Below are 27,932 nucleotides of genomic sequence, written 5' to 3' on the forward strand. Positions count from 1 at the left end.
CACATTTAAAAAATATTCATGGTGGGCTCGTTGAACCCTCCAAATTGCCCCTCGGTGTGACTGTGAGCGTGATTGGTTGCTCGTTTCCTCGTGCCATGTGATTGGCTGTTTGTCAGACAGGCTCTCCCCCACCTGGTTCCCGATGTCAGCTGGGATAGGCTCCAGCACCCCCCGCGACCCTTGTGATGATAAGTCATGTTAATGATCAAGAACGTTATCAACACCACACTGCTAAAAACAGAATGCATGCTAAAAACAAAGCTACATTTCTGATGTGTTAACAATTGCAGTATGAATATTGTTACAATGTATACTTCGAAGTTTCTGCACACTAAACTACAGTTGGTTCAAAACATGTGGTTCCGAGGTCCAGATTTAGCCTCAACATAAACATCTTGTTAACATGATGCTTGTTTCAACTGGATGGCTGCACGCGGTGAACAACGTCTTGTACACTCACAGCAGCAGTGATGAAAAGATAACAGACTTACTTCAACTTAATCCGTCTCCATATATTTAGTGAGGCAAAGGGCAGGGGATCTATTTTTACTCGATGCTAACGCGTAGCTCAACGCTCACAACACAACCGTCTACGTCACCTAGCTCCGCCCATTGACCACTGCTTCACATCCAATCTGAATTCGCCGAGGAAGAGTGCTTGCTTTTAAAAAATTCGGCGCTTGTCTCAGTGATGATGTTAGCCGTTCCCCGAGCTCGATCCGATTGATCGTAGAATTTAATTTGTTGTGTTATTTTATAACTATTGCTGTCGTGAAAATTGAAAGTGTCCCTTTACAAACAACAGGTAAGTCATTGAGAAAGGTCCTGAGCATGTTGGCGCTATTTGCTTATGATGTTAGCTTAGCTTCGCTCACCGATACCGTATTGTTTTTTCGTTAAATGGAACAAACGTATATGGTTTATATCTACTAGTACCTGATCAAAGAACGGTGTTATATGATCGTCAAAGTCATACATCGCCCACAGTTTGCCTCAAGTAGCTACAACCACACTAGTATTGCAACAAACAAGCCAATAAAACAAAATATTATTTTAAGCACAAACCTAAAGTAGAGTGAGACCTTCAGCAATGAATGGATATCAATACCGAGCAACAATATGTTGTTTCATATAAAAAAAGAACCATAAATAGGTCCCAAGTAGCAGGAGTCATATGAGTGTTACAACTACAAGCCAATAGAACAAAAGGTTAATTTAAACATATAACCCATAATGAAAGGATATCATTACCATGCTAAGCTAGCAAAATAAACTGGTTTCTGAAAAGCAAACCCACCACAAAAACACAACATTATAATCAGAACATTGCTGGATCTTTGTTCAAGGAGTTTGTATTGCAGCTGGGCCATGAATCAATTTGAATAAACTTTGAAAAAAACTTTTGAATGATATAGATCATTATGTATGCATGTTTATATATAGATATATACATGTGTATGTATATATAGTGTATATATATACACATACACACAGTAATCCCTCGAATAGCGCAGTTAATGTAGACCAGACATGACAAGTAGGGTCACCCCTATTATAACTACCTTTTTTTTTTACAATTTTCAATCAAACGATCAGATTTGGGACATCATTGATTATAGCACGTGCCAAAGTGTGTCCCTGTGACATTGGTCCTATGCTCCTTCACGCGTTCTCTTGTCAACATGATATGTGGAAGTCTTACGTATAACTAGTGTTTTTCATTCAAAATCTTGCTTCTATGCATTTAAAAGTACAAAATATGAAAATCTCAATATTTGTCAGAATCCCAATACATTTTTTTCTCAAAGTTATGTTACTTTTTGTCATTGCAGTTACCCTGTAGACATCGGTGAGGGAACACTATGGCAAGTAAGGTTTGCAGCCATGTGAAGGTGGTTGTTCGGGTGAGACCACCCAACGATAGAGAAAGGAATGAACATTTTTGCAATGTGATCAATGTTGTTGATAAGCACATGTTGATATTTGATCCAAAAGAAGAATTGCCCTATTTTGCTTCCCAAAGACTTAAGAATAGAAATCTTAACAAGAAGACCAAGAAAGACCTAAAATTTGTCTTTGATCATGTCTTTGCGGAGGATTCCACTCAGGATGAAATTTTTGAGAACACCACTAAAGGAGTGTTGGATGGTGTCATGAATGGGTTCAACTGCACAGGTAACATCGCACATTCTACAAAATTCATTTCATTCGAGTCTGAAATTTGAAATATCATAGGTTTAATATTTGCCATCCTCTATCATCCTCTCGTGACTACGTTATAATTCAGACATGGGCTTTAATGTCATCATACACAGCTGCATATAACGAAATTGGTGGTGCTACTCCACAAAGTGCGTTTTCCCAGTAAAAGAACAGAAATAAGTAATATAAAAATATAAAGAGTCACATTCTGTTAAGGTAAATTCTAAAATATTGCACAATCTAAGATATTATTGCACACCCCGAAGTTATTGCACAGAAGGGATTGTGTGTCGTGCTAACGCAAGTTCAGAGTCCTGATTGCTGTGGGAAAACTGTCCTTAAGTCTATTTGTCCGTGCTTTGTGAGACCTGTAGCGTCTGCCAGAGGGCAGCAGCTGAAACAGGTTGTGACCAGGGTGGTATGGGTACCTGACAATGTTCCCGGCTCTGCTGAGGTAGCGAGGGCTGGCAATGTCTTCCAGTGAGGACAAAGAGCAGCCGATGATCTTCTGGGCAGTGTTGATCACTCTGCATGGCCTTTCTGTCTGCTGCCGTGCTTCCAGCGTACAACACTGTAATGCAGGATGCTCTCCACAGTGGCTCTATAGAAGGTTACCAGAAGCTTAGTGTCCAAGTTGTTCCTCCTGAGTACCCTCAGGAAATGGAGTCATTTCTGGGCCTTCTTCACCACTGCTGTGGTGTTGGTAGACCAGGAGAGCTTGTCCGTGACAAGGACTGGACCTTGTCTACGCATACTCAATTTATGAGGATCAGGGGCCAGATCTATGCTGTGAGATTGTTCACCAAACACCACAAAGAGTTTGTTGACCTCATCTCTGTGGGCAGACTCATCCCCCCCTGAGATGAGTCCGACCACAGTGGTGTCATCTGCAAATTTGGGCAAAGAAACGGTTCAGTTCCTCTGCTAGTGAGGCATCTGTGTTAACAGACACGTTATTGTAATTGGCAATGTGTCCTATTCCCTGCCACATCTTTTGGGGGTTATTTTCTGTGAAGTGCTCCTCAATTTTCCTTGTATGCTGCCTTGGCCTTTTTAATTCCTCTCTTCAGGTCTGCTCTGGCAGCCCTCTATTGTAACTTGTCCCCTGACGTGAAGGCGGTGCTACGGCATTTGATGAGTGTTTGTGTCTCACTGGTCATCCAGGGTTTTTGGTTAGGAAAAACCCGGATATGTTTATTAACAGTGACAGTGTCCGTGCAGTTTTTGATATAGGAAAGTACAGTGTCCGTGTAGTCCGGGAGGTTTTGGTGTTCAAAAAGTTCCCAAATGGTGCGGGAAAAACAGTCCTGCAGCTGAGAAAGGGCGTCCTCGGGCCATGTTTCTTATTATCTTTATTTGTGGCCTTGTTAGCCTCCGGAGTGGGGTGTATGAGGGGGTGAGGGACAGGCAGAGATGGTCGGATCCAGCAAGGTGAATGAGGGGTGTGGCTCTATAAGCATGTTTGATGTTAGAATAAACATGGTCTAGCGTTTTATCTCCTCTGGTGTGACACGTCACATACTGGCTAAACTTAGGCAGAACAGTCTTTAAACATGCTTTGTTGAAGTCACCAGCAACAATAAAGACTTCATCGGGGTGGTCAAGCTGCTGTTTGTTTACAGTCGCTAGCAGGAGGCTAAGTGTCGTGCTAACGTTAGCATCCGGTGGGATGTAAACAGCCATTACAATAACAATCGTTAGCTCTCTAGGTAGATAGAAGGGCCTGCACCGTACTGCCAAGAGCTCTATCAGGCGAGCAGTGAGTGTTAATGAGCCTACTGTTGCAGCACCAGTCGTTGTGTATGTACACGCAAAGTCGTGTCGATGTAGCATGCGGCTAGCTAGAGATATCGCTGCGTCAGGGATTTGCGGGTATAGCCACATTTCCGTGATGAAAATAATGTCGCAGTTCTTGACACAGCTGGTGGTAGCAAGCTGAAGTTCCAAATCGTCCATTTTGTGGGTGATGGATCTGGTGTTGGTCAAGAAGATACTCGGAAGCGGTGCTCTGTGTGGTTGTTTCCTTAGCTTAGCAGCTAGGCCTGTCCGGCATCCGGACTTTTGCTCTCTTTCCCTTCGCCGCCTCCGTCGTACTCTGAGTGGGCTGACTATCCACGGAGATCCCGGTGGTCTCGAGATTTCCTCGGGGATATTGTAGGTTCGTTGGTAATCTGTTGTGAAGGATATATCGCATCTCCTCCCGAGAGTAAATAAATCCTGGCGACTGTAGAAAAACTTTGCCTCGCAGATCTTAGTAAATAACGATAAGATTGAGAAAACAAAACACCAAACTGGAGAGCAAAGAGCCGCTGCACCCATGCGCGCCGCCACGTTGGTTCAAAACTTTGTCATGATTATAATGAGTAAATGACTAATGGTACCATATATTTTACCTTCAAATTGGCAGAGGAAACCTCTATGTCAGCTGAAATACTTAACACGTTGGTCTTCTAAATACAGGATACTTGCAATTTTAATTCCATGATCTGATGTAATGAATGCAATTTATTTCGTGATTATATCTTGATGAGGGCAGGCTTGTCATTTTTGTTAAGTTTTTATTAAAGCCTGCCAGAACATTTGCATTTTGGGAAATAAAATAAAGTGGAATGAAGTAGGACATATATCCATCACATTAAAAAGCCCAACATTTTTTGGCAATGTTTTTTAAAGTTCTTGTTTTCCTTTCATTGTTTAGTTTTTGCCTATGGTTCAACTGGATCAGGTAAAACACATACCATGTTAGGAACACCTAACGACCCAGGCGTCATGTACCGCACCTTGAAAGATCTTTTTAAACGCATGGACGATGCCAAGGAAGAGAAAGAGTTTTCTGTTGCAGTCTCCTATCTTGAGGTGAAAACCCAACCCCTATTTTTTGTTCTATTATTGACATTGCATAAAAAGTAAAAATATAAATTGATTGATGTTTGTTGTCAGTTTGCGCAGTAACATGTAAAATAATTGGCAAAATGTCATTGTTTTCCCAATCTAAAAGCAGGTAATTACCAATGTATTGTGAAAAAAAATCTCGCAGTTTGCTTTGCTTTATTACTAAAATGTTGTTCCCCCAAAAACAGGTTTATAATGAACAGATCAGGGATTTGCTGGCCAATGCAGGCCCTCTTGCAGTAAGGGAAGACAATGTCAAAGGGGTGGTAATTCAAGGCCTTACGCTGCACCAGGTTTGTAGCTACACTATTGTGTCTCAACAGTCTGAATATAAAAGTCGCCAAATGCAATGCGGAAAAGAACAACAATTCAATCTATCAAATGGAAATGTAGTTTACTTATACAGTACTGGACACACCCAATGAATTATCTCTTGTTTGGACAGCCAAAAACTGCAGAGAACATACTCCAGGCTTTGGATTCTGGAAATCGAAACAGGACACAACACCCTACTGATATGAATGCCTCTTCCTCCAGATCTCATGCTGTTTTCCAGGTATTTCTCTTTAGTTATTACATTCAAATGTTTTAAGTACTTTTAACTGTTATTGTAACCCTAACCCCCTAAAACAAAGTTAAAAAAAATAATAGTCGCATACAAAAGTAAACAGACTACTTCTTTATAAGTGTTATAAAAATCATAAAACTCTAAACACACTTATGGCTTACAATGAGTGTGTATGTATTTTTTCCCAGATATATTTGCGACAGCAGGACAAAGCTGCTGGTTTGAATCCCAATGTGTGTGTTGCCAAAATGAGCCTAATCGACCTGGCTGGTTCTGAAAGAGCCAGTGCTACCAATGGCAAAGGGCAACGTTTCCGTGAAGGTGCTAACATAAACCGCTCACTCCTCGCCCTAGGGAACGTTATAAATGCCCTTGCTGATCCCAAGGTAAGTTCAATGAATTTGTTTAAAGCACTCTACCAATTGTAGCAGTTTTAGCTAACAACAACTGTTTCTTAACACATGAAGTCAATCAGTGACAACCTGGAATTAATGGATAGAAAATTTATGTGAAACAGGTGGTACCATGACAAGGCAGCATGTTTTTTTCCATTCTATAGCCAAGGTAAGAAGTGAAAAAAATCTGACATCATACACTTTTGGATTGGATTGTATAACTTTTTTCATCTCGTATTCGGGAAATTTCATTGTGACAGTAGCAAGAAAAGGCATAGTTATAAGTTAGACAGTACAGTCGCAAAGGCCGCAGAACAACAAACAAAAGCACAAAGTACAAAGCAAATCAAAGTCAATGGATCATTAAGAATCACCAAATCAAATGATTAAGACACAAAACGAGCAAGAGTGGACGGAGCTACCGCCACCGGCTGCCACTTGAACGGTGCCATCTTGGTTTCGGTAGCGAAAACGGATACAGACTCAAAAAGCCGTTGTAAAGTTGGACAAAAACTGGAACCACACACAGGAAGTCTTCCACGAGATGGGGAACTTCTGCAGACTGTGACTTGAGCAATTGTGTGTTCGTTTGATCAATATAAAAAAATGTACTACATACCTTTTTAAAACCTTGAACTCATTAGTTTCCAAAGGTGTGCACGCATGTTACCGTATTTGTCGGAGTGCAATTTTTAATTTCAACAGAAACCAAGAACAAACATATTTTAAAGTAACAATAGTAAAATGAAGGACAACTGGCTAAATAGGCATATGTTAACATAACAGTTTTCCTGATAACATTAGCATGAAAAAAATAACGTAACAGGCAGTCAGTAGTTTGAGGGGACACAAATAATTTGCACTTTAGTGTTAGGCCTAAGCCAAAAATATGTTGGGGTTTTTTTAAAGCGTGACTTATGTTCCTGAAAATACAGTACGTACATGCTAAGATATATAATTTATAATTACACAAGGATTAGCATTCTGCAAAAAGATAATACCGCTATAAACACATCAACCGTACGTAATTTAAAAAAAATGTATTGATTTTTTTGTATTGGTGTTTTAAACCTATGGTCATGGACATCTCTCATTTTCTAAACCGCTTTATCCTCATTAGGGTTGTGGGGGGTGCTAGAGCCTATCCCAGCTGACTCCGGGCCAGAGGCGGGGGAACACCCTGTATCGGTGGCCAGCCGATCGCAGGGCACAAGGAGACGGAAAAACAAGCACACTCACACCCATAGCTAGGGATAATTTAGAGTGTCCAATCAGCCTACCATGCATGATTTTGGAATGTGGGAGGAAACCGGAATACCCGGAGAAAACCCACGCAGCCCCAGGGAGAACATGCAAACTCCACACAGGTGGACGTGACCTGGATCTGAACCCAGGACCCCAGAGCTGTGAGGCTGACGCGCTAAGCACTCACTCCACCGTGCCGCCGGTCATAGACACATTCTTATGAAATGGTTAACAATCTACGTTTGTTTAATTTCATTTTTAGTAAACAAGTGCTCAAGAGACCCAACCACAATGACTTACCGTATTTTCACGACTATATGGCGCATCGTATTTTTAGCCGCAGTGTCAGTAACGAGTGCTATTTCTGTATATTAAACACACAAAGGACGCACCGTTTTTTAGACGCATATATGTTATATATTATATATGAATATCTAGCCGCAATAGCGCTGGCTACCGGAAGCAGCCCCAGACTTTTTCCGGTTTCCGGTGCGCAGTGACTGCTGGGATTTATAGTTCTTTCACGCTACACCCACAAGCTAAAAACACGTTTTTAAAAAGGCAACGGAAGCAAAACTGAGTTCAGTTGTACTTTATTTAGCCATTTTACAACTTACTCACATCATCACCCACAAATCCATCAAAGTCCTCATTTTCTGCGTCTGAATTGAACAATTGTCCAAATTAGTCATCGAAAACGCTGAGTTTTAAACGTTCGTCCAGGCAGCCACAATCCATTCGCCAATAGTAGCTAGCTGGTAGCTAGCGTAACTTTTCCAACGGTGCTTTCCATGCTTTGTCAAGCTGTATTGATGTCGATGTATACAGGCCACAATCCATTCGCAAATATTAGCTAGCTGGTAGCTAGCGTAACTTTTCCAACAGTGCTTTCCATGCTTTGTCAAGCTGTATTGATGTCAATGTATACAGGCCACAATCCATTGGGTGTATTGACAAAAGAACTACTACATATCCCAGCAGTCACTGCGCAGTACTTTGTCTACGGGAAAATAGTAGAGTCGGTGTACCCTATCAACTGATTCATTTTATTTTATCGTGATAACATTTTTAGTATTGGTCCATATATAAAGCGCTCTGGATTATTAGGCGCCCTGTCTATTTTACTGAAAATTTAAGACTTATGTGCGCATTATAGTCGTGAAAATACGGTAAATTTCTAATTTGTAAAATTCCTAATGTGATTAAATAAGTAGCTAATAGATAAAACACTTTTTATCAAGTTAAATATAAATCGTTTTAAAACTAATCCCATTTATGATAACTATTTGCAAAATGGCCCAATTTTGTTAGTTCTGCAAAATGTCATGCAAATGTAACTAAAAAAGTGATACTTAAAAAATTATGAAATTCTACAAGGAATTTGGAATGTTTGGGTTAGAATATAACAGATAAATGTTTTGCATATGTCTTGTATTTCAGTTTTGATTCATTGATTAGTTGGTCTTAAATTTATTTTCAAATGGCATAAGCAGCGCTGAATTTTAATGCATTTAAAAAGTCTTAAACTTGCCTTGAGTTGTAGGACCCTTGGATTCATTCATTCATCATCCCATCCGTTATCCTCACGTGGGTCACCGGACCTTGTGTTGCATTCAAATTAAAATGAATGGATAAAGGACCACGCTACTTTTAATTTTTTATGTCCCTCTTGTGAAGTGCTTGTCAGTTGCCCAAATAATCGTAATCTGTAAGGAATGCGGAATCTCATCTCTACCTAATATTCTATTAATGGAAGAGATGATGGGGCTGGGTAAAGTCCACATTTTCATCATTTTTCATTTTCATCATGTTTTTAGGCGTGCATGTTGCTTGTTGCCTGTCCGTCTGTCAGAAGGATTACACAAAAATTACTTGACCCTGAAAAAATTGAATTTTGTAGAAAGCTGATTTGACCCAAGTATGAACCCATTACATGTTTGTGTACATATGGGGCAAAGGGCAGATCGCAAATAGCAACAGAAATCCGATTGGATAACATTTTTTAGAGGGAGCTATGTCTACGCCAGGGTCTTCAGGCAGACCCCTAAGGCAATTGTTGTGCTGTTGTTTTCACGTTCCACGCATTAAGACTCTTGAATTATGGCGTATTCTTCAATGAGGAAAAATGGACTCCAATATGCACATCCTCTAAAATGAGTGGATTAAAGCTTCTTCATTCATTTTGCTCACAGCAACTTCTACAAGGCCAATGTGTCCTACATGCAGTCTGTTGCGCTTGTTCAAAGCGGCATTATGAAACATGACACAATTTCAACACAGGATCACCAAAGAGAAATCAGGAATTAGATGAACAGAACAGTATGGGTGTGCAACTTGGGTAATAATGTGGTCCCAAACAGCAAGTTTGAAGTGCATCGGATTTTGCTTTTACTGACTCCGATATGATTGAATGGGGGCAGTGGCAGCTTTTGGAGGAGAAAGGACAGTGTCTTTAAAAATGGTCCACCAAATTATGTTATTCTTTCATTCATCAATTTTTCATGCCACTTAACCTGAACAGGGTCGCGTAGCTGATGGAGCCTATCCTAGCTAACTTGCAGTTGGCACAGTAAACCCTGAATTGATTGCAGACAGTCCGAGGGCCCAAAGAGACAAACAATAATTTGCTTAGACTCTTATGGTCGAGATACATGGGAAGCGACGTGTGATGGCGAAATGCGAAAGTCGTCGCCATTGAACTGAAATCCAACACATGGTGCAATGCAATGCGCTCTGCCTATGTGTCATACTTTCTCTCTGAGTTTGAAAGAATGCCTTTTTTAAATTAAAACTATGCAGAGGCAGACGTTTTTGTGATTAAATAACTGAAATACTGTTTTAAACCGCTTTATCCTCACTAGGGTCGCGGGGGATGCTGGAGCCTATCCCAGCTGACTTCGGGCCAGAGGCGGAGGGTACCCTGAATCGGTGGCCACCCGATCGCAGTGCACAAGGGGAGGGACAACCATTCACTCTCACACTCATACCTAGGGGCAATTTAGAGTGTCCAATCAGCCTTCTATGCATGTATTTGGTATGTGGGAGGAAACCGGAGTATCCAGAGAAAACCCACGCAGGCCCGGGGAGAACATGCAAACTCCACACAGGTGGACCGATCTGGATTTGAACCCAGGACCCCAGAGCTGTGAGGCCGACGTGCTAACCACTCAAGCAGTCGGGTGGCCATTAGATATTTTGATGCCAATAATGCTTTTTTTATTTGTTTAATGTTTTGTCTTTGCGGTATGTCCTGCATTTTGTATGTCTAAAACCTTCCGAGTCGAGCGTTTGTGAGGTTTAGACATCAACTGAAACATTCTTGAAAATCTCAACTTTACTTGACTCATGTCAAAAATGTCTATTTATTTTAGAGCAAGAAGGCCCATATACCATACAGGGACAGCAAACTTACTCGCATACTGAAGGACTCATTGGGAGGCAACTGCAGGACTGTCATGATTGCCAACATCAGCCCCTCATCCAAGTCATATGATGACACGCTTAACACTCTGAAATATGCTAACAGAGCTAAGGAAATCAAATCTTCGGTATGTATTTATCTGTTATGTCACTGAAAGTATTGTGATACATGGATAGTAACTTTTATAAGTCACATAATGTTCTTTTATTTGCTTAATCAGCTGAAGAGTAATGTTATAAGCCTGAACAGTCACATAGGCCAATATGCAGTCATTTGTGAGAAACAGAAGCAAGAGGTAAACAACACTAAAAAATGCATTTTTTTTTTTCATCAAGCAAAAATATTACTAATCACGGATTAATGTTCTTTTTATTTCAAGATTATACAGTTGAAACAGAAAATAAAAGACTATGAGCAAAAAGTGGCTTCCTCTACCACTATACCTTCCCAAAGGCATGCAGACGTCAAAAGGTTTGTCACTGGTCTTTTTTGAGTTTTTCTGAGTGTTTGACTTAATTTTAAGTTGTTAGGTTGTGTGTTTATGTACGTGTTTTAGTATATCTACTCCGATGCCATTCGCAATTCCACCCCATTAGAAAATGTCCACCACTGGATTCTACCCCGACCAGAACGGTGCTGGCGTTTGTCTGTAGGGTGCCGTTTTCGAGTCAGGGTTGCGCTGTGGTCCACTATGGCCGGGCCTCACCATAGTACCTACGGCATGTTAAACCTTGTAGCTTCCCTTACCCAATGGGAGGCCAGCAGAGTCTTGAAACAATTTCAAAATAAAATACCGGATACAGGAAATGTATTTACGTTTCAGGGGATGTTTAAATTTGTAACTTTGATTTGTTTTCCGTATCTTGGAACTAAAGGCTTTCGTATTCTGAACATTTCGTATTTGGAGGCATTCGTACACAGCAGTACAATTGTATCTCTCTCTCTCTCTCTCTCTACTTACCATCCAAGTCATCCAAGCTATGAAACTACATGCCGAACACATTCATCTTTATCTAGAATGATGAGCTCTTATCTCATTCTTCCAATAATTTTGAAGCTTTTTTGCAAGAGACTAATTTATCAGATTCCCACTGATTTTGGAGTAGTTTGTTTCTTTTACATACTCGTGTTTCATAAATCTAGAGCTGGGCGATATGACAAAAATTGTAATCACGCTTAAAAAAAAATCAGTATATAGATAATTATCACGCTAACTAGCATCTTTTTTGTTTCAAATTTGAAACTTCAAACATCTGTGACTAAGTAAATAATATCCCTCCTTATTCAAATATGAAACTAACTGTTACCTTACTTTATAAGAAAGAAGAATAAGAAATATGATTTTTAAAAGTATTTTTGTTGTTCTGTGGTGCCATAAAGATAACTCCCTCCTTACACTATGTAAAGAATAAAACCTGCAGCAATTTTGACAGGCGTCTTAATTTTTATAAATTTCCCTTCCAACCAAAAGTTGCTGTACAATATGAAATCAATAAAATAATCAACCGAAGACATCATCACCATTGCAGACTATTTTCAGCCTCGCAAAAAGAAAGTGTAAGTTTATCTCACACGTGGCCATTTACAAAAAACTAAAATGAAGTTGGATGAACTTGACCCATTTTAACCAAAGATAACAAGTGTTTGATCTTTGCAATGTTTTCAGAACATTTACATACATTAGGGAAACACCTTCATATCAAGTAAGAAAAATATTACAGGCTGTCCTCAAATGAGGACAGTGGGTCAAAGGACATTTTCAATAAGGCTGCTCTTTGCACACAGATATTTTCGTGGTATTTAAAAAAAGGGGGGGCTGGAGAAAACGCCAGGTAGAATTCACTTGGCTCTTTTAGTGGGTTCGATCGGTGTTATCCTGCATCTTATAATCGCTTATTTTGGCCGTGTTATTGTCCTTTTGCATTCATGCTCCGTGTTAGCCTCTATTGCTAACATGCTAAAATCACGTTTCCTCATCATCATCTTCTTCACCAACGGTGCCCCTGTTCTCTGGTGGCCGGGTGGTGTAATTGCAGTTTAAAATTATCGAATTTTTATCACGTTTTTAATATTATCGTTCACAAAAGTTATTTCATGATAATTGTCGTTATCATGTTATAGCCCATCTCTATATAAATCAGATTATATGGTACTATTGTATTTAAATGTCTTTGAGGCTTATTTTGGCATCAAATCAGGCTATTTGGACTTGGGGCGGAGGATACAGAAAAGCTGAATGAGTCTCACACCCACCTTTTTCATTCAGTAGCATCAGAATTCACAACTCGCACAGCGAGAGTCTCTGAATAGAGTGTGCATGCTTCTCACACTATTAAAAATTCAGCAGTCTAGCAAGGCCACGACTTCTCCTACGTCACTAGAGTTTCATTGAAGAGTGCAGTCACATTTCAGTGACAGCTTTCCATTTTCATTTACTTGTGCATATATCCCACTCCCCATCAGGGTTAATTGAATTGATAACCTATTCATTATGTATAAGTATTTAAAATGGTCATCTCCTGTCATTTAACGCCGACCTTCCTATTTAGATTTTACGATTTATATGGCCATTATTTATATTAAAATGTTTTCTTTTTTTGGTTGTAAAATTTAGTAAGGAGATACTCTGAAAGTTAAAGTAAGTGAGTTTGTCTCTCTTTAGGGTGTCAGAATCTCTCCAGCAAGTCTTCTCCAACCGTGCCCAAATCAGGACGGAACAGCTGGATCTGGAGAGACAACTGAAGGAGAATGAGTTGCGCCAGCACTACAGTGAGGAAGACAATCTGCAGGTCCAATACATCTCTGCCAAAGAAAAGACTGAGAAGGTAGCCGATGCTAACACTGCTTTCTAGTTTCTATCATGCCTGCACGAAAACAGCCTAAGTCATCATTTTACTTAGCTGTTCTCCTTAGTCGGCAGAGCCTGAAATTCACACCACAACAGGACAGAGTCCTGCTCCCGCCTTGCTTGCATCCTGTGCCAATTGGGGGTCCACCCCTAAACTTTTTCACTGTCTCAGACTTAAAAGTCTGGTAAGGTCAAATCCAAGGAATAAAATATCAAATTGAGTGAAAGTAAAAACTGTTAACAACGCTGACAAATTTGAATGTATGGGGGGGAAACCGAGTTCATGAAATAAGGCTTTCAAAACGGCTTGTCCTGTAGGTGTGAGGATTCTGTATGCGTTTCCCTGCCAACTGTCAATTACACACAGTGCTTGCTAGCATTGATGCTAATTAATTTAGCATGTTTCTTCTGTAAACACAATCTTGCATGATTGAACCATCCAAGCCAGAATACAATTCTAAAGAAGACAATGTTGCTCTGAGTCTGCAGCAGAAGGGGACAGTATTTTATCCTTTTAAATGTATCAATAGACATTATTTCCTGTACATCTTACATTGCCGTTTTAACTGCCAATTTTCATCATCTTTAGTTTAATATATAATCGTGAATGAAACCAACACATAACAATGAATCGACGCATCTCAATATTTTTATCAAAGCACAGCCATCAACTTACATTCCTTCGTTGCGAATTTGTCATGGCTGACTTGGGAGCTGAGTTGAAGAGGTGCAGCTAATATTACGAGTTAGTCTCATGGTGAAAGAGACAAGGCATACTGTCCCATTAAACAGCATAAAATGCCCTCTTGCGTCTGGTCGAAGTTTGCAAAACTAGCCTTTATAAAATGCTCACTAGATGCAGTGATGTCCTTTTGTACCCCTTGGTTATCGGAACTGTTAATATGCTCCATTAGTGGACTGCAGGGTAGCCAAATTTTGAGAAGGGGAGAAATATAAACCTTTTGGTGTTCGTCCTTGTGCAGTTACGAACATTTGTTTATCCCTCCTCTGACACTCTAGTTGTTGATTTTTCTAGGGAGCAAACAGATCATACCAACTGTTGCAATAAGTGAGAGAAAGTCTGGTAAAATAGGTCTCTATTTGTGTGGCTCTTAATAATGTTTTTATCGCCTCCTTTTTTCGGTTTTTCCAGTATTGTAGGATCCAGGAAATGTGCATAATAAACACATTGTGGTATTGTTCCTTTTATAGTGGAAGGGGTGGGCCAGAAAGCTGCTGGTGTTTTAAACCCATCTACAACCAAAAGAGTTTCTGCTTATAACTCAGAAATTGAGAATCCACTTGTTCTCCGCATGTACCGATGTTTTTAGCACCTCTCAAACTGATTCTATGGATTTAGAAGAAAATCATAAAACAAAGATCGCACTGCATCATTAAGACTGAAAGGCAGTCAGTTTGCTTCTTAGGCCTAGTTTATATAGAGATGCTGAGATCTTATTTGCCTCAAAATTTTGTTCAAATGTTTTGAAAATCATGACATACACACAGCCATTGATGGAGTTCAAGCACTTTCAAACGACAGCTAAATTCTGAGTGTATATGACGCCAGCCCGTAAACTGTTGTGCAGTTTTTCAACCCATCAACCAATTAAATACCTAAATATAATATGAGATAACAGATATTATTCATCAACTCTACTCGCAGGGATAGTGTCAATGGCAGTTTGGCAGTGTATTGTTTGGACTGACAAAAAACTCCTTAATTAATTCCTATTACTGATCTTTAAAACACTTTATTAGAATTTATTACAAAATAGCAAGAAAACGTCAACTAGGAATTATGCCAGTCTAACTGAACAAATCTTAAGTACTTATAGATTTTTTTTCCAATTAAATGTAAATACGTAGCCACATTTGCCTTAACTTAACATTGAAGTCTCTTGGTGTAAAATGTACCAAGAAAATAATGTTTTTCTTATGCAAATGAGAAGTTATTCTGAAAAAGGAAAAGAGAATTTAGGATACTCTCCTCTCTAAAAACTGCGTATTGTCTTTTTTTTTTAAATATTCTCTCATTTGCATTGTCCCTTTCCAATAGGCTACCTGCAAACATGAGCGAAAGATTGCAATGCTACGCACTCAGCAGCAGCACATTTGTAAACGGTTGAAAGATGCAGAAATACGCTTTCAGGAAAATGATGGCTTCCTTCATCGTGTTGAAAACGAGATGAAATTGTTGAAGTCAAATGATGAGGTTGCTCAGGTTAGTACAACCATGTAATGAATTAGTTCCCCTGAAACTGACTCAGTTCCTAGGGTAATCCTGATTTTTCTATCGTATACGACTTCTGATTTGTCACTTATATTTGTTTTCTGTAACTCTTCACAAGCTCCACACACTGTTGCTGGTATTTTGGCCAATCCCTCCATGTAGATCTCCTCTAGAGCAGTGATGTTTTGGGGCTGTCGTTGGGCAACACTGACTTTCAACTCCCTCCACAGATTTTCTATGGGGGTTGAGATCTGGAGACTGGCTAGGCCACTCCAAGACCTTGAAATGCTTCTTACGAAGCCACTCCTTTGTTGCCCTAGCTGTGTGTTCGGGATCATTGTCATGCTGAAAGACCCAGCCAGTCTCATCTTCAATGTCCTTGCTGATGGAAGGAGATTTTCACTCAAAATCTCTCAATACATTACAATTCTCTCAGTCCTCTTCTGGATCATCCAAATGCACACACTCATTAATGCACTCTTAATACAATGGTATTGTTTTTTGGGTTTTATTTTTTATTTTTTGCAAACATTTATTTGCAGTTGGATTTGGGTTTTTTTATCTATCCCAAAATGTTCAAGAAATACATTTATATGTCCATTAATATTTATTGTCCCTTTTATTAAATAAATCAACCTGAAACTGATAAGATCCATCCCAATTAATAGGATGCAATAGAACGGACAGAGGAGCATGATGAACTAAAAAACTCATTAATTTATAATGAATCCTTCAAAACTGATTGTTTGGTGTTTTTTTTGTTTTGGAAAAAGGCCCATCACAACTAGCATCGTGACTGTCTTTGTTTTCTTCCTATCTGTTCTTCCATTAATTATAACCATGCTCATTTTATTTCTCCAAGTCACTCATGGATCACTGAAGAGAAAAAAATCAATACACTGTGCCGTAACACAGCAGTCAGTTACCTAAAACCTGGTTCATGTTTTTTTTCTTCATTATCCTTTCTTCCAAGAACTGACCCAGAACTATGACGCACTCTCTGGTCAAATGTTCTTGCTGCTGTTGTTTCGTAGTTGTCTTGCGTCAAGAGTCCCCAACCTTCCCCCTCCTCACATACAACTTCCACCAGCTCCTATACACAACATACTGTCTCTCAAAAGCATACCTACATATTTTCGCAAATAGAATTTCAGACCTGATTTACACAGTCCAGCATGTTTGATTTTTTTTTTTTTCTAGTTTTTGCAAGTTGTGCACATGAACCTATTTTCATTCTCTTCTCTAAGATATTAGAAAAAGACTTGCAGTGCCAGCGGCTGCAGCTTCAGGTGAACGATCTTCAACAACATATCAAGCACATGGTCAAAATGACTAGACTTCAAGATCAAGAAAACAAACGCATGCAAAAGTAGGTAGTTAATATTTCTTATCAAGCCATAGCAATGCATTTTCACTAACACAAATCTAATTGAAATATTCTATGTTGAATTGTAGAATGATGAATGTATTGCTGCCAGCTTATAGTCAATCATACACTGCAGTGAATGACGCCGGGCTAGCTACAGTTCAAGATGAGTTGAAAAACCATGAGCTTGAGCAGCTTGTGCTAAGAGAGCGAGGTGTGGCCTGGGCCGACCAGGTAGGGGTGGACCAACTTGTAACAAGTTCATCTGCCAAGGAAACAGCACAAGAGACAAAGGCACCAGAAAACCTCAATTTCTGTGGAGAATTGGCACCTTTCCTGTCTTTCTCACAACTGCTATACCACCTGAGTAGCCCTTGTAGTAAGTTCCCATGCTCCTTGTTGACCCTTCATGTTTTTCTTTGTGTTTATTCCACATCCTGAACAACAAATATTTAGTTATTTTATTCTTCAAATTGTCATTTTAATCTGTCAGGTTACAAATGGGATTATCCCAATACTGACTTTTGGACCAATCCGATTTTTCTTATATGTTTGGCCGATGTCCATATTTTTAGACCAGTAAAAATAATGCTAAATATAAAGTAACCTGTAAAGCTCTTATCTAATTTTGATTAGTAGATGGCCCAGGGATAGTGTAAGTGGTTAGCACATCCGCCTCACAGCTCTATGAGCGATTGTTCAATCCCCGGTGTATTCTATTGTGTATATTTTAATTGTACACCACAAGCAAAGAACAATTAAGAGCATTATTTGTATAGCAATCCTTTTGTAAAATATCAGCTATGCAATATATTTCTAAGTACAATGTACACATGGTTTAATGTTGAAATCACCTTTAAGGGTTGCTTTTTCAGAGTCTGAGGGTGTACAATAGTCAATATCTCCTCTTGACTACCTGTTCACAACACAAATTTCCATTCCAGACTCAGCAGTTGAGAAGCGCACTGTTCTAAATCGTATTTATACAGCTAAACCATGTATATTCATTCAGAAAGGCATTTTAAGCGTTTTTACCAATGTGTGAGCACTTTTTTCAACACAGGTGCACAGCGGACAAAAACAGTATCGTTCATCAAAAATTCCCAATCTCCAAAAGGTAAGTTGTCTTTTGTTTTCAATTTACTATCCCAATTAATCACTCAAGTTACCATGATTGGGAACATGCATCCACTGTTTCATCTCGCTAATGAAATCATAACTCTTTGCATATCTCACAATTATTCATTCACTGAGTAGATCTCTCAAACCCTATATATTCTAAATCCTCTTTCCCATTATGGATATAACAATCCAAATTATGCACACTATCATCAGCTCCATGAGAGTTCTCATCTTAACAGACTTTAGGCTATTGAGGTCTATCCAGCTCTGCCCTCACCCAGATGCTGTTTTGTCAGTCCCCCTACCCCTTCTTCAACCCTTATAATAGACACTGCAGGATAATATGAGAAGTAGAACCTCCCTAAAATTTGCTTGGCCAATGAAATGTGGTCATATTTCACAAGGGACAGGTTTTGAAAGGGGAAATTGACACTTTGCCTGGCAGGTTATCTATAGTAATGTACACAAAAGTTGACACTTTGAAATTCTACACAGAACATTAAAACATGTCTACATTTATTTGTTGTATGACTGGAAGCTCTTTTTTCTTGCATTCATTTTAACCCTACCTCCACCCCCTCCTTTTGTAATCGTTTATTTTCCCACATTACTTCACATCTCAATATATTATTGAGCCCTCTATTCTGCTTTCCCCTTGCAGTCGTGAATGCTTTTTGTTTTTTTATGCCCTGCATTGAACACTCCAATCCCTCTTGAGCTTCATTCATGAAAATGCAGATCCACAGCAGGGCAGGAAAAAACGTCAGCAGACGTAAATTCCCGAGCTCCACCAACCAGAAAAGGCGCACTATAAAAAACAGGCAGCAGCAACCAGGCGACCCTAATTCAGTGCTGCCTCTACCAGAAATAGCAACTCATGCATGTATTAATCCCCTACAAGCCAAAAATATGTGATGGAAGGCACTCTGCTACCATTTATTGCAAAGAATATAATATCTTGACTGCAACAGCAACGCGCTATTTATTGCTATTTTAATCTGTTCAATCGGAAAACTTTGTGTGACTCATATTTGTTTGACACTGCTACATTAAAATATAGGGAGTGATGTTAAGGTCATCAGCATTTTACAAATTCAATGGCTTTTTGGTGGTCTGCTTGTTTTCTGTTTAACCAGGGGTGTCAAACCGGTCCTCAAAGGGCCGCAGTGGGGGCGGGTTTTCATTCCAACTGAACAAGAAGATACCTTCTTGCAAGTGTAATCAGTTGATTAAAGTCAGGTTTCGGGTTCAAATCCAGGTCGGTCCACCTGTGTGGAGTTTGCATGTTCTCCTCGGGCGGGCGTGGGTTTGATCCGGGTACTCCAGTTTCTTCCCACGTTCCAAAAACATGTATGGTAGGCTGATTGAACACTCTAAATTGGTCATCTCCTCTGGCCTGAAGTCAGCTGAGATTGTCTCCAGCACCCCCCGCGACCCTAGTGAGGATAAAGTGGTTCAGAAAATGAATGAATGAACTTTAAAGTAAATGCCATTAATGTTATTTTCTTCATCATATGCTTTTGACCTCGTTCTCATTTCTAACTACAGTGGTACCTCGTCATACGACCGTTCGTCATACGGAATGCTCGTCTTACGGGGGAAATTTAGATCGAATAATTCGCCCGTGATGCGGTCAAAATTTCATGATGCGACCAAGCCAGGTTGCCATGGCATTTTTTTTTTTGGCATATCTTTCGTGTATAACAATATTTACGAGCACCGGATGAGCTATTCAGACCAGGAAACGCACAACGCGCATGCGCGGGGAAAAGAGGGCTTTCTGGGTAATGAAGTATACTCGTGCTCGCAAAAGCATCCCCGGTAGCAACTCTATCATAGGCGCCGTTCGAGGGGGTGCGAACACAGATGCTACAAGCTAAAAGGGAGCCGCTAGCCAGCGCCCCCGAAGCTCCCATGAGCAGCGGTGCGATCGCTGATAAGACTGCTGCTCGTTGGCAAGTGGTCGTGCGTTCTCCGATTGTGAGGACATTTGTGTGCATCATTTTCGGAATATTTTGAAGGGAATAGTACGACAGCAAACAGCCCATCGATAGCGAACGTGAGGGTGGAGTGTTTGTTCTGTTTACGAGTGCGTCGTGTGGAAAACAAACCGAAGCCCCCCGCCCCTTTTGTGCGTCTCTCTCTCCCCTCGGCGAAATCCGCCCAATTTTAGTTAGATTAAACACTTTATTTCTATTAAACCACTCGTTATTTATTACTTTGTCAATATATGGCGAATTATAAGAAATAAAACATTTTTTTCAATCCAATATCCTGTTTTTGGTGTTTTTTTCAGAGTGTTGGAACGAATTAATTTGTTTCCCATTCATTTCAATGGGAAACTTTACCTCGAGTTACGAGAATCTTGTCATACGAGCTCAGTCCCGGAACGGATTAAGCTCGTATCTCGAGGTACCACTGTATTTAACTTTTTAATGGGTGCTACTACGTATACATATCCAGTCGTATGAATAAGTTTGGGCACCCCCTGATCATTTTCAAGATTTTCCTTTATACAGTGGTACCTCTACATACGAGCTTAATTCGTTCCGGGACTGAGCTCGTATGTCGATTTACTCGTAACTCAAATTAACGTCTCCCATTGAAATGAACTAAAAACAAGTTAATTCCTTCCAACCTGAAAAAATACCAAAAACAGGATATTGGATTGGAAAAACATTTGTATTTGTTCTAATTCGCCGTCCATTAACAAAGTAACAAATAGCTAGTGGTTTTATAGTACTAAAATGTGTTTAATATCACTAAAATTAGACGAATTTCGCGGAGGGGAGAGAGGGATAGAGCACTTGCCCGGGAAGTAGTACTCCTCTCGTATTAGCGAACAAGCTCCGCCATTCGCACTGACAAATGGGGAAAAAAACACTGAAAAAAATGTAACGCTCCACCCAATGCTCGTAGAGACATTACACGAGGGAGTTGGGACCAGAAAGACAGTGCCCATGATGTTCTTGCGAGCAGCCTCTCGCGTCCGCTGTTTGCTCTTATATCAAAATTTGTCTCGTATCAAGATAAATATTTGCCCGAAATTTTACTCGTATCTCAAATTGCTCGTATGTCGAGGTATTGCTGTAAATCATTGGTTGGAATCAGCAATTTCCTTAAATATATCATATAGCAGACAGACACAGTGATATTTGAGAAGTGAAATGGCATTTATAGGTTTTACAGAAAGTGTGCAATAATTACGTGAGCAAAAGTAAGCAAGTGCCTAAATTTGGGCACCCCAACAGAAAAATTACATCAATATTTAGTAGATCCTCCTTTTGCAGAAATAACAGCCTCTAAACGCTTCCTATAGGCCTCTAGACTTATGAAAGCCTTTAATTTTTCACAAGTGAAGGGACCAGGGCTTTTTATTAAATAGAAATAGGAAAGATTTGTGGCCAAAACTGAAAGGAATTAGAGCATCATTTTTCCATCGTCCCGTATCTCATACAAGCTTTGAATTACTTCGGTTTTGTTGCCAATACATATTTTAGGCTTTTCCATAAACCTCCCGCAGTCTTTAGACGTGTTTTTCTGTCGGAGGCTTTGGTTGCTAACTGTTTGTGTCTTCACTCAATGCCATCAGGTTTACATTCTAGATACCCAACCAACTGCGCCAAACATGTAAACAAAGATCCTCCTGTTGGCAAATATTTTATCATCAAAAGAATCTATAATTTATTGTATCGTCATTAATCTGGTGATTTATCTAAAATCAATGTTTCTGTTCATGTATATTTGAAAGTTTATATGTAGGTAGTACAGATTAATCCCTAATCCAATGTATCTGCTAAATTAATATGTTAAGAGAATAATAATAATGGAAGACCCTTTCACTTAGAATTTGAATGTTTTTATTTATTTTTCATATACATATATATATATTTATTTATTTTTCATATATATATATATATATATATATATATATATATATGTACAGTTGTGGTCAAAAGTTTACATACACTTGAGAAGAACATAATGTCATGCCTCTTGAGTTTCCAGTTATTTCTACAACTCTGATTTTTCTCTGAGAGTGATTGGAACAGATACTTCTTTGTCACAAAAAAACATTCATGAAGTTTGGTTCTTGTATGACTTTATTATGGGTTAACAGAAAAAGTGATCTAATCTGCTGGGTCAAAAATATACATACAGCAACACGAATTAGCAATTTTGGTGACTTAGAAAGTTGTGTCAGTGAAATGAGCTTCATAGCATGGGCTCTTAACTTCTTGTGAGTGATTATGAGTGACTACAGCTGGTGACTTCTCTGAGGCCATTTAAATAGGGCTCGTTGGATGCAAACGCCCGCAAATGCAACAATGGGAAAGTCAAAGGAGCTCAGCATGGATCTGAAAAAGCGAATCCTTGACTTGAACAAGTCAGGAAAGTCACTTGGAGCCATTTCAAAGCAGCTGCAGGTCCCAAGAGCCCCATTGAGAACTTGTGGACAATGCTGAAGAAACAAGTCCATGTCAGAAAGCCATCAAATTTAACTGAACTGCACCAATTCTGTCAAGAGGAGTGGTCAAAGATTCAACCAGAAGCTTGCCAGAAGCTTGTGGATGGCTACCAAAAGCACCTAATTGAAGTGAAAATGGCCAAGGGACATGTTACCAAATATCAGCGCTGCTGTATGTATATTTTTGACCCAGCAGATTTGATCACTTTTTTTCTGTTCACCCATAATAAAGTCTTAAAAGAACCAAACTTCATGAATGTTTTTTTTGTGACAAAGAAGTATCTGTTCCAATCACTCTATCAGAGAAAAATCAGAGTTGTAGAAATAACTGGAAACTCAAGAAAGCCATGACATTATGTTCTTCACAAGTGTATGTAAACTTTTGACCACAACTGTATATATGATAAAGTATGATATATGTTTTATTCCTTCTAATCCTTATGGTCTACTTGATTTATAGGTTGCCAAAGTCATCCAAACCTGCAACATGATGTACTCACTCAAAGGCGCGCTCGAAGAAATCTCTCAACATTGTTGCCACCACAAAGCCCCAAAACTCTCCCCCAAGGTTTAGAGGAGGGCACTCTTCCTCTGCAGTGCACACCAGAACCTGCTCAAAGAGGTTTACTGCTTGGTTTCCCGACTGGCAAGGATCTCAACATGACCTTTGAAGTTCAACCCGAAAAAGACACAACAATTCTCATCTCACAATCTCAGCCATTGGAATCAATGGATTTTACAACTCAAACCCAAGAAATCGATCCTCTAAGTGTCAAGGAAGTCAACCAGATACTTCACAAACGGTGAGACAGTTTGGTTTGTTTTCCTTGAATTTTTATTTTGTAACAATATTTAGTGAGTGGTACACAGACTATTGTTAGTCATTTATAACTGTTAATTTCATAGTTAAATGAAAATGGGATTACATTTACAAAAAGCACCCACAAAAATAAAGTCAGTTTAAAAAGAACACAGATAAATCTCTCAATCTGGGGAGATGATTTAATTATTATAGATCAGTATTTCTGTTTTCAGCTGGTCTAGGCACCCCATTTCCAAATTGGAATTTAACGAGGTACTAAAGTAATTTTCCAATAATTCTAAACATATTTCTGACAAAAGGCTGGAGGCATTGGTTGAAGTATGTTATTTGTATAGTTTAATTATTTGTAAGAGAATCCATTGGCAGTAGGTTTGAAATGGGTCATGATGACATGTCACACCTTGCCTTCTTATGCAAGTACCGACCCACTTCAGTCACCATCCACGTCTACTGATATCGAGAGCCTGTCTTCAGTTGGCCACTTCCTGGTTTTAAACAGAGCCGCAACAAGAATTCAGTTATCTAATAATGCTGTATTTAAATTGATTTATGTCAATTTGTAGTGGTTTAGTAATTTTTTTGTCACACAGCCAGTTCTTGTCTTTTACTGACTTTTATTCCTGCAACATCAACCCATCCAGCTGAGGCACTTTGCTCAGCTTGCACGCCGACAGAAGTTGGCCTCCTCGCCTGTCTCAGTTAACTTCACCCCACCCCCTCACCACTGTCTAGCCAGCCGTCTAATAGCCCCTTTGCTCACCTTGCTTATTAGCAAAAGTTGGCCTTTTCAACTAGTTTTTGATCTACCCTTCTCCCTTTACTCACCGTGTGAGTAGTTAATTGTCAAGGAGTAAGGATTTTTAAGGTAGAAACAAGAACATCTAGACATTTTAGAACCAGGAAGTCCCATCGATAGCCGAAGTAACAAAACTTGTTATCATTAAAGAGCAATTGTAGTCTGTCTCTGCGATATCATAATCATCATACGCATTGCAAATATCGGCAAGTTTTCCACTGACGCACGCACTACAACGATGGCCAATCACGAGTTGAAATTTCCTGAATATTCAAGTTGGATACATTCAGCTCCATATGACTGATAATTACGATTGGCAGAATACAAGAACAGAATCAACTAAAAACCAACTAATATGGCTTTGAAAATGGTACACTCTTTAAAAGCTAATGAAGCAAAAAAATGTTGCCACTTTAAAATCAAAAGATGAGGTTCAGTTATTAAATAAAAACAATTATAGCACTGGTGAATAAAAGATTAATAATTCAATAGCATTTCATTAATTAGTGACCCGAGAGAATAAATGATTTGGTTACTAGCTAAAATTTATATTTTCGATCACTGTTGTTTTCTTCCTTGCAACAGAACTTTTTTGGTGGAGATTTTGTATGGGTTGATAGAGCAACTAAGTATTTGGAGCAAATCAGTTTGTAACATGGCATTAAAAAGTGTTTTGTAACATTGAATTTAGTAGAGATTAACTTTAAAGGATTATGCACGGAAACGTTTAACCCAAATCTCACACGAGGTCTACCAAAGAATTCTCCCTTTATACTCAAAATTCTGAAAAACCTTCTTAATTGTTTCTTCCCCACGAGACACACTCAACAGTGTTAACAAGTAGAATTTTCAACACTTGCACATCGGCTATTTTGTTTTGCAATAGAAAGGTGGGTATGAATGCAGTGAGTTTCACGCAAAAGACAGTGAATTTAACAGGGCTCTCTCTATGCAGACACCAGACTTCTTCCTCAGAAGTAATAACACGAGTCAATCCTACGTACATGGGCATGACGTCAGCTGCACAAGGAAAGCGAAAGCTCAACCGGTAATTGTTTTTTAATCATAACTTTAACAACACTGTGTCTAGAGTTGCTCTTTAGTAGATGGCGAGGATACATCCAAAAGTCTAACAATCGGAATGGATGGCTTAAACGTTAAATGCTCTTACATTTTTACAAGTGTACAGTCCATTTTGTTTTGGACTTGTGGGGGTTGATAACACTTGAATCAACAATGTCCAGACATGTCAAGATCAGCTATTCCCATTAAATCTCTAAATCCAATGAGTGAAATTATGAGTAAACAGATGAATGGGAATCCTTTTTACCTTTTTGAACTATGAACGCTCACTCTTCGTAGTATAACTTCGCCTAGATAAATGAATACAGAACCTCATATATTATACTGCATCAAGCTGCTTTGTTGCTCTATCTTAAAATTTAAAGGCTCTCAGCTGACATCGTAAACAAATTGCATTAATTAATTATATTGAAGGTGTCAGCATTGAAGACTTAACTTGACAGCAACTTGAAAAAAATAGCATAGAAAACAGTCCCCTTTTTCCCCCCACTCATTTTCAACTATACAGTGGTACCTCGACATACGATCTTAATTCTTTCCAGGACTGAGATCGTATGTCGAGCTTTTCTTAACCCGAGCGGACGTTTCCCATTGAAATGAACTAAAAACAAATTAATTTGTTCCAACCCTCCAACACCAAAAACAGGATATTGGATTGGAAAAAGTTGTATTTCTTCTAATTCATTCGAATAACAGCCTACCCATGGATTGATTGTGGGTAGTGAAGTTTTATTCTGAGAAAGGGTGCCATTGCCTATGGGTGTTGTGTGCACAAGTATACTTCATTACCCAGAAAGCCCTCTTTTTGTCCACGCATGCGCATTTTGCGTTTCCTGGTCAAAACTCGTCTGAATAAATCGTTCAGTGCTCGTAGATATCTGTTATACACGAAAGAGATGAGGCAAAAAAAAGACAGTGCGCTACAATGATAAACAGCCTCTCATGTCTTGGCCACCTGGCTTGGTCGCATCTCGAAATTTTGATCGTATCGCGGGCGAATTATTCAATCGAAAATTTCATCGTACCTCGAGCATGTCGTAGGTAGAGCTGATCGTAGGTCGAGTTACCACTGTACTTGGTATATCACTGTATATATGTGAACAGTCCTATTAGAATCATGATCTTTATATTCTTCTAGACATAGTTTCAAGCTTTTTTCCCCATCAAAATTTACAAAGTTTTAAATCTTTTTTGTCTTTTAGGGAGATAGACGAGAATCTGTCTGCACCAAAGCGGGTTAAGAAAGCGTCCTGTGTTTCCGGACCAATGAGGGTTTCCAAATTTTCTGGTAAAGTATCAGTTTAGAAGAGCAAACATTCAGTGCCTGTTTGTTGTTTTGGTCAACATCCAATGGCCAAATTGTAACCAAAGTGACTTCTTGTTTGACGCTCTATTTTTATTTTTTATTTTCATCAGGCTCAGCAGTGGACAAACCTCAAAGAGTTATGAGATGGATTTCTGAAGGAAATTTGAACCTTCTTCGACCTGCCAAACCCAAGTCACAAGTGGCCAAATGGATGTAAAGGCATTTTATGTCTGTACTTACTCCCATGTAAAACAATTTAAAGTTGCATTTTAGGCTCTGTGAGCCTCCTAGTTTTACTTACGTTTATTTTCCTCTGACTTGCATGGCCCTGATAACATTTGAAGCTCTATAACCAGAGTATTACATGCTGGGGTGGATTGTATCTGCGCTATTTTATTTAAAAAGGTAAAAAACAAGCTTTCACTAACTAACTGCCTGCCAAACACTCCCGCTGTCCTTTTTTATAAGAAAATATTGGGCTCAAAGCCTTTAAATCCACTTGGGCTAACATAGTCAGGGGGGATTTGGTAGCTCTTGACTTTATTCTTTCCAAATGATTACTACTAAAATGCTCCATTCAGGCCCAAACATTGTCTGCTCACCTGTTCAACTCTTTGGCTGCCATTGCCCAAGATAGACATCCAAATCTATTTCCATGTTAAATGGATTGGACGTCCATCTCCATGAATGGCAACAAATGAGTTTATAAAGTTTAGTTTTCCCAAATATGTAACACAGTAAAACATTCAGGGAAATATTGTTGCAGTAGATTTGGCAGTTCATTGTAAATATTTGTACATCATCCTGACTTCTTAGAGAATTTGTCAGCAATAAAACTGTTTCCATCCAAAAAAAAACTTTTCCACTATTCTCTAAAAGATTTTTTTTTCCTGCAACGTCATCCTGAAAGTAATGTTACATTAATTTAGATTACAGCTTCGATTTTGTCTTGAGAGTAAATTCTGTAAATACACTGTCAGTTGTCATTCTTGATTCAGTGAAAACCATTGCGATCTTTCTTTAATTCCAACATGAATATTCTGGATGGAAAGGAAAATGCCCAATGCTTCTGTTGTTTATTAAAAAAAATAACTCATACTTTGATGTTTTAGATTTTGAAAATGTTTTGAGTACATTGTATTGTAATAAAGAGAAAGCAACCAC

The 27,932-nt window shown here is 39.1% G+C and overlaps 2 protein-coding genes across 2 annotated transcripts in view; one reads left to right on the forward strand and one right to left on the reverse strand.

The window, feature by feature from the left end:
• Window positions 1-627, reverse strand: part of mettl15 (methyltransferase 15, mitochondrial 12S rRNA N4-cytidine) — a 43,048-nt gene extending 42,421 nt beyond the window's left edge. The window contains exon 1 of the mRNA XM_077588171.1: window positions 492-627. The gene's annotated coding sequence lies outside the window, so the exon portion shown is untranslated. The remainder of the gene's footprint in view (window positions 1-491) is intronic.
• On the forward strand, window positions 559-27,932 carry kif18a (kinesin family member 18A). The gene is made up of 18 exons (XM_077588144.1): window positions 559-805; window positions 1,833-2,175; window positions 4,901-5,058; window positions 5,283-5,387; window positions 5,540-5,650; window positions 5,851-6,048; window positions 10,674-10,850; window positions 10,944-11,018; window positions 11,103-11,194; window positions 13,386-13,548; window positions 15,631-15,795; window positions 17,052-17,173; window positions 17,260-17,549; window positions 18,234-18,287; window positions 23,221-23,563; window positions 25,335-25,427; window positions 26,665-26,750; window positions 26,879-27,932. Exons 2-18 carry the CDS (start codon window positions 1,863-1,865, stop codon window positions 26,983-26,985), a joined length of 2,652 nt encoding a protein of 883 aa, XP_077444270.1. The 5' UTR covers window positions 559-805; window positions 1,833-1,862; the 3' UTR covers window positions 26,986-27,932.

This window comes from Stigmatopora argus, chromosome 2 (genome assembly GCF_051989625.1).
Source record: "Stigmatopora argus isolate UIUO_Sarg chromosome 2, RoL_Sarg_1.0, whole genome shotgun sequence".
Lineage (NCBI taxonomy): Eukaryota > Metazoa > Chordata > Actinopteri > Syngnathiformes > Syngnathidae > Stigmatopora > Stigmatopora argus.

Excerpts from the sequence above, each read along its gene's own strand:
- kif18a (XM_077588144.1), top strand. The coding sequence starts at position 1,863 with ATGGCAAGTAAGGTTTGCAGCCATGTGAAGGTGGTTGTTCGGGTGAGA. Across the intron at positions 2,176-4,900 it reads GAATGGGTTCAACTGCACAG|TTTTTGCCTATGGTTCAACT; the intron begins GTAACATCGCAC and ends TTCATTGTTTAG. Across the intron at positions 6,049-10,673 it reads ATGCCCTTGCTGATCCCAAG|AGCAAGAAGGCCCATATACC; the intron begins GTAAGTTCAATG and ends TATTTATTTTAG.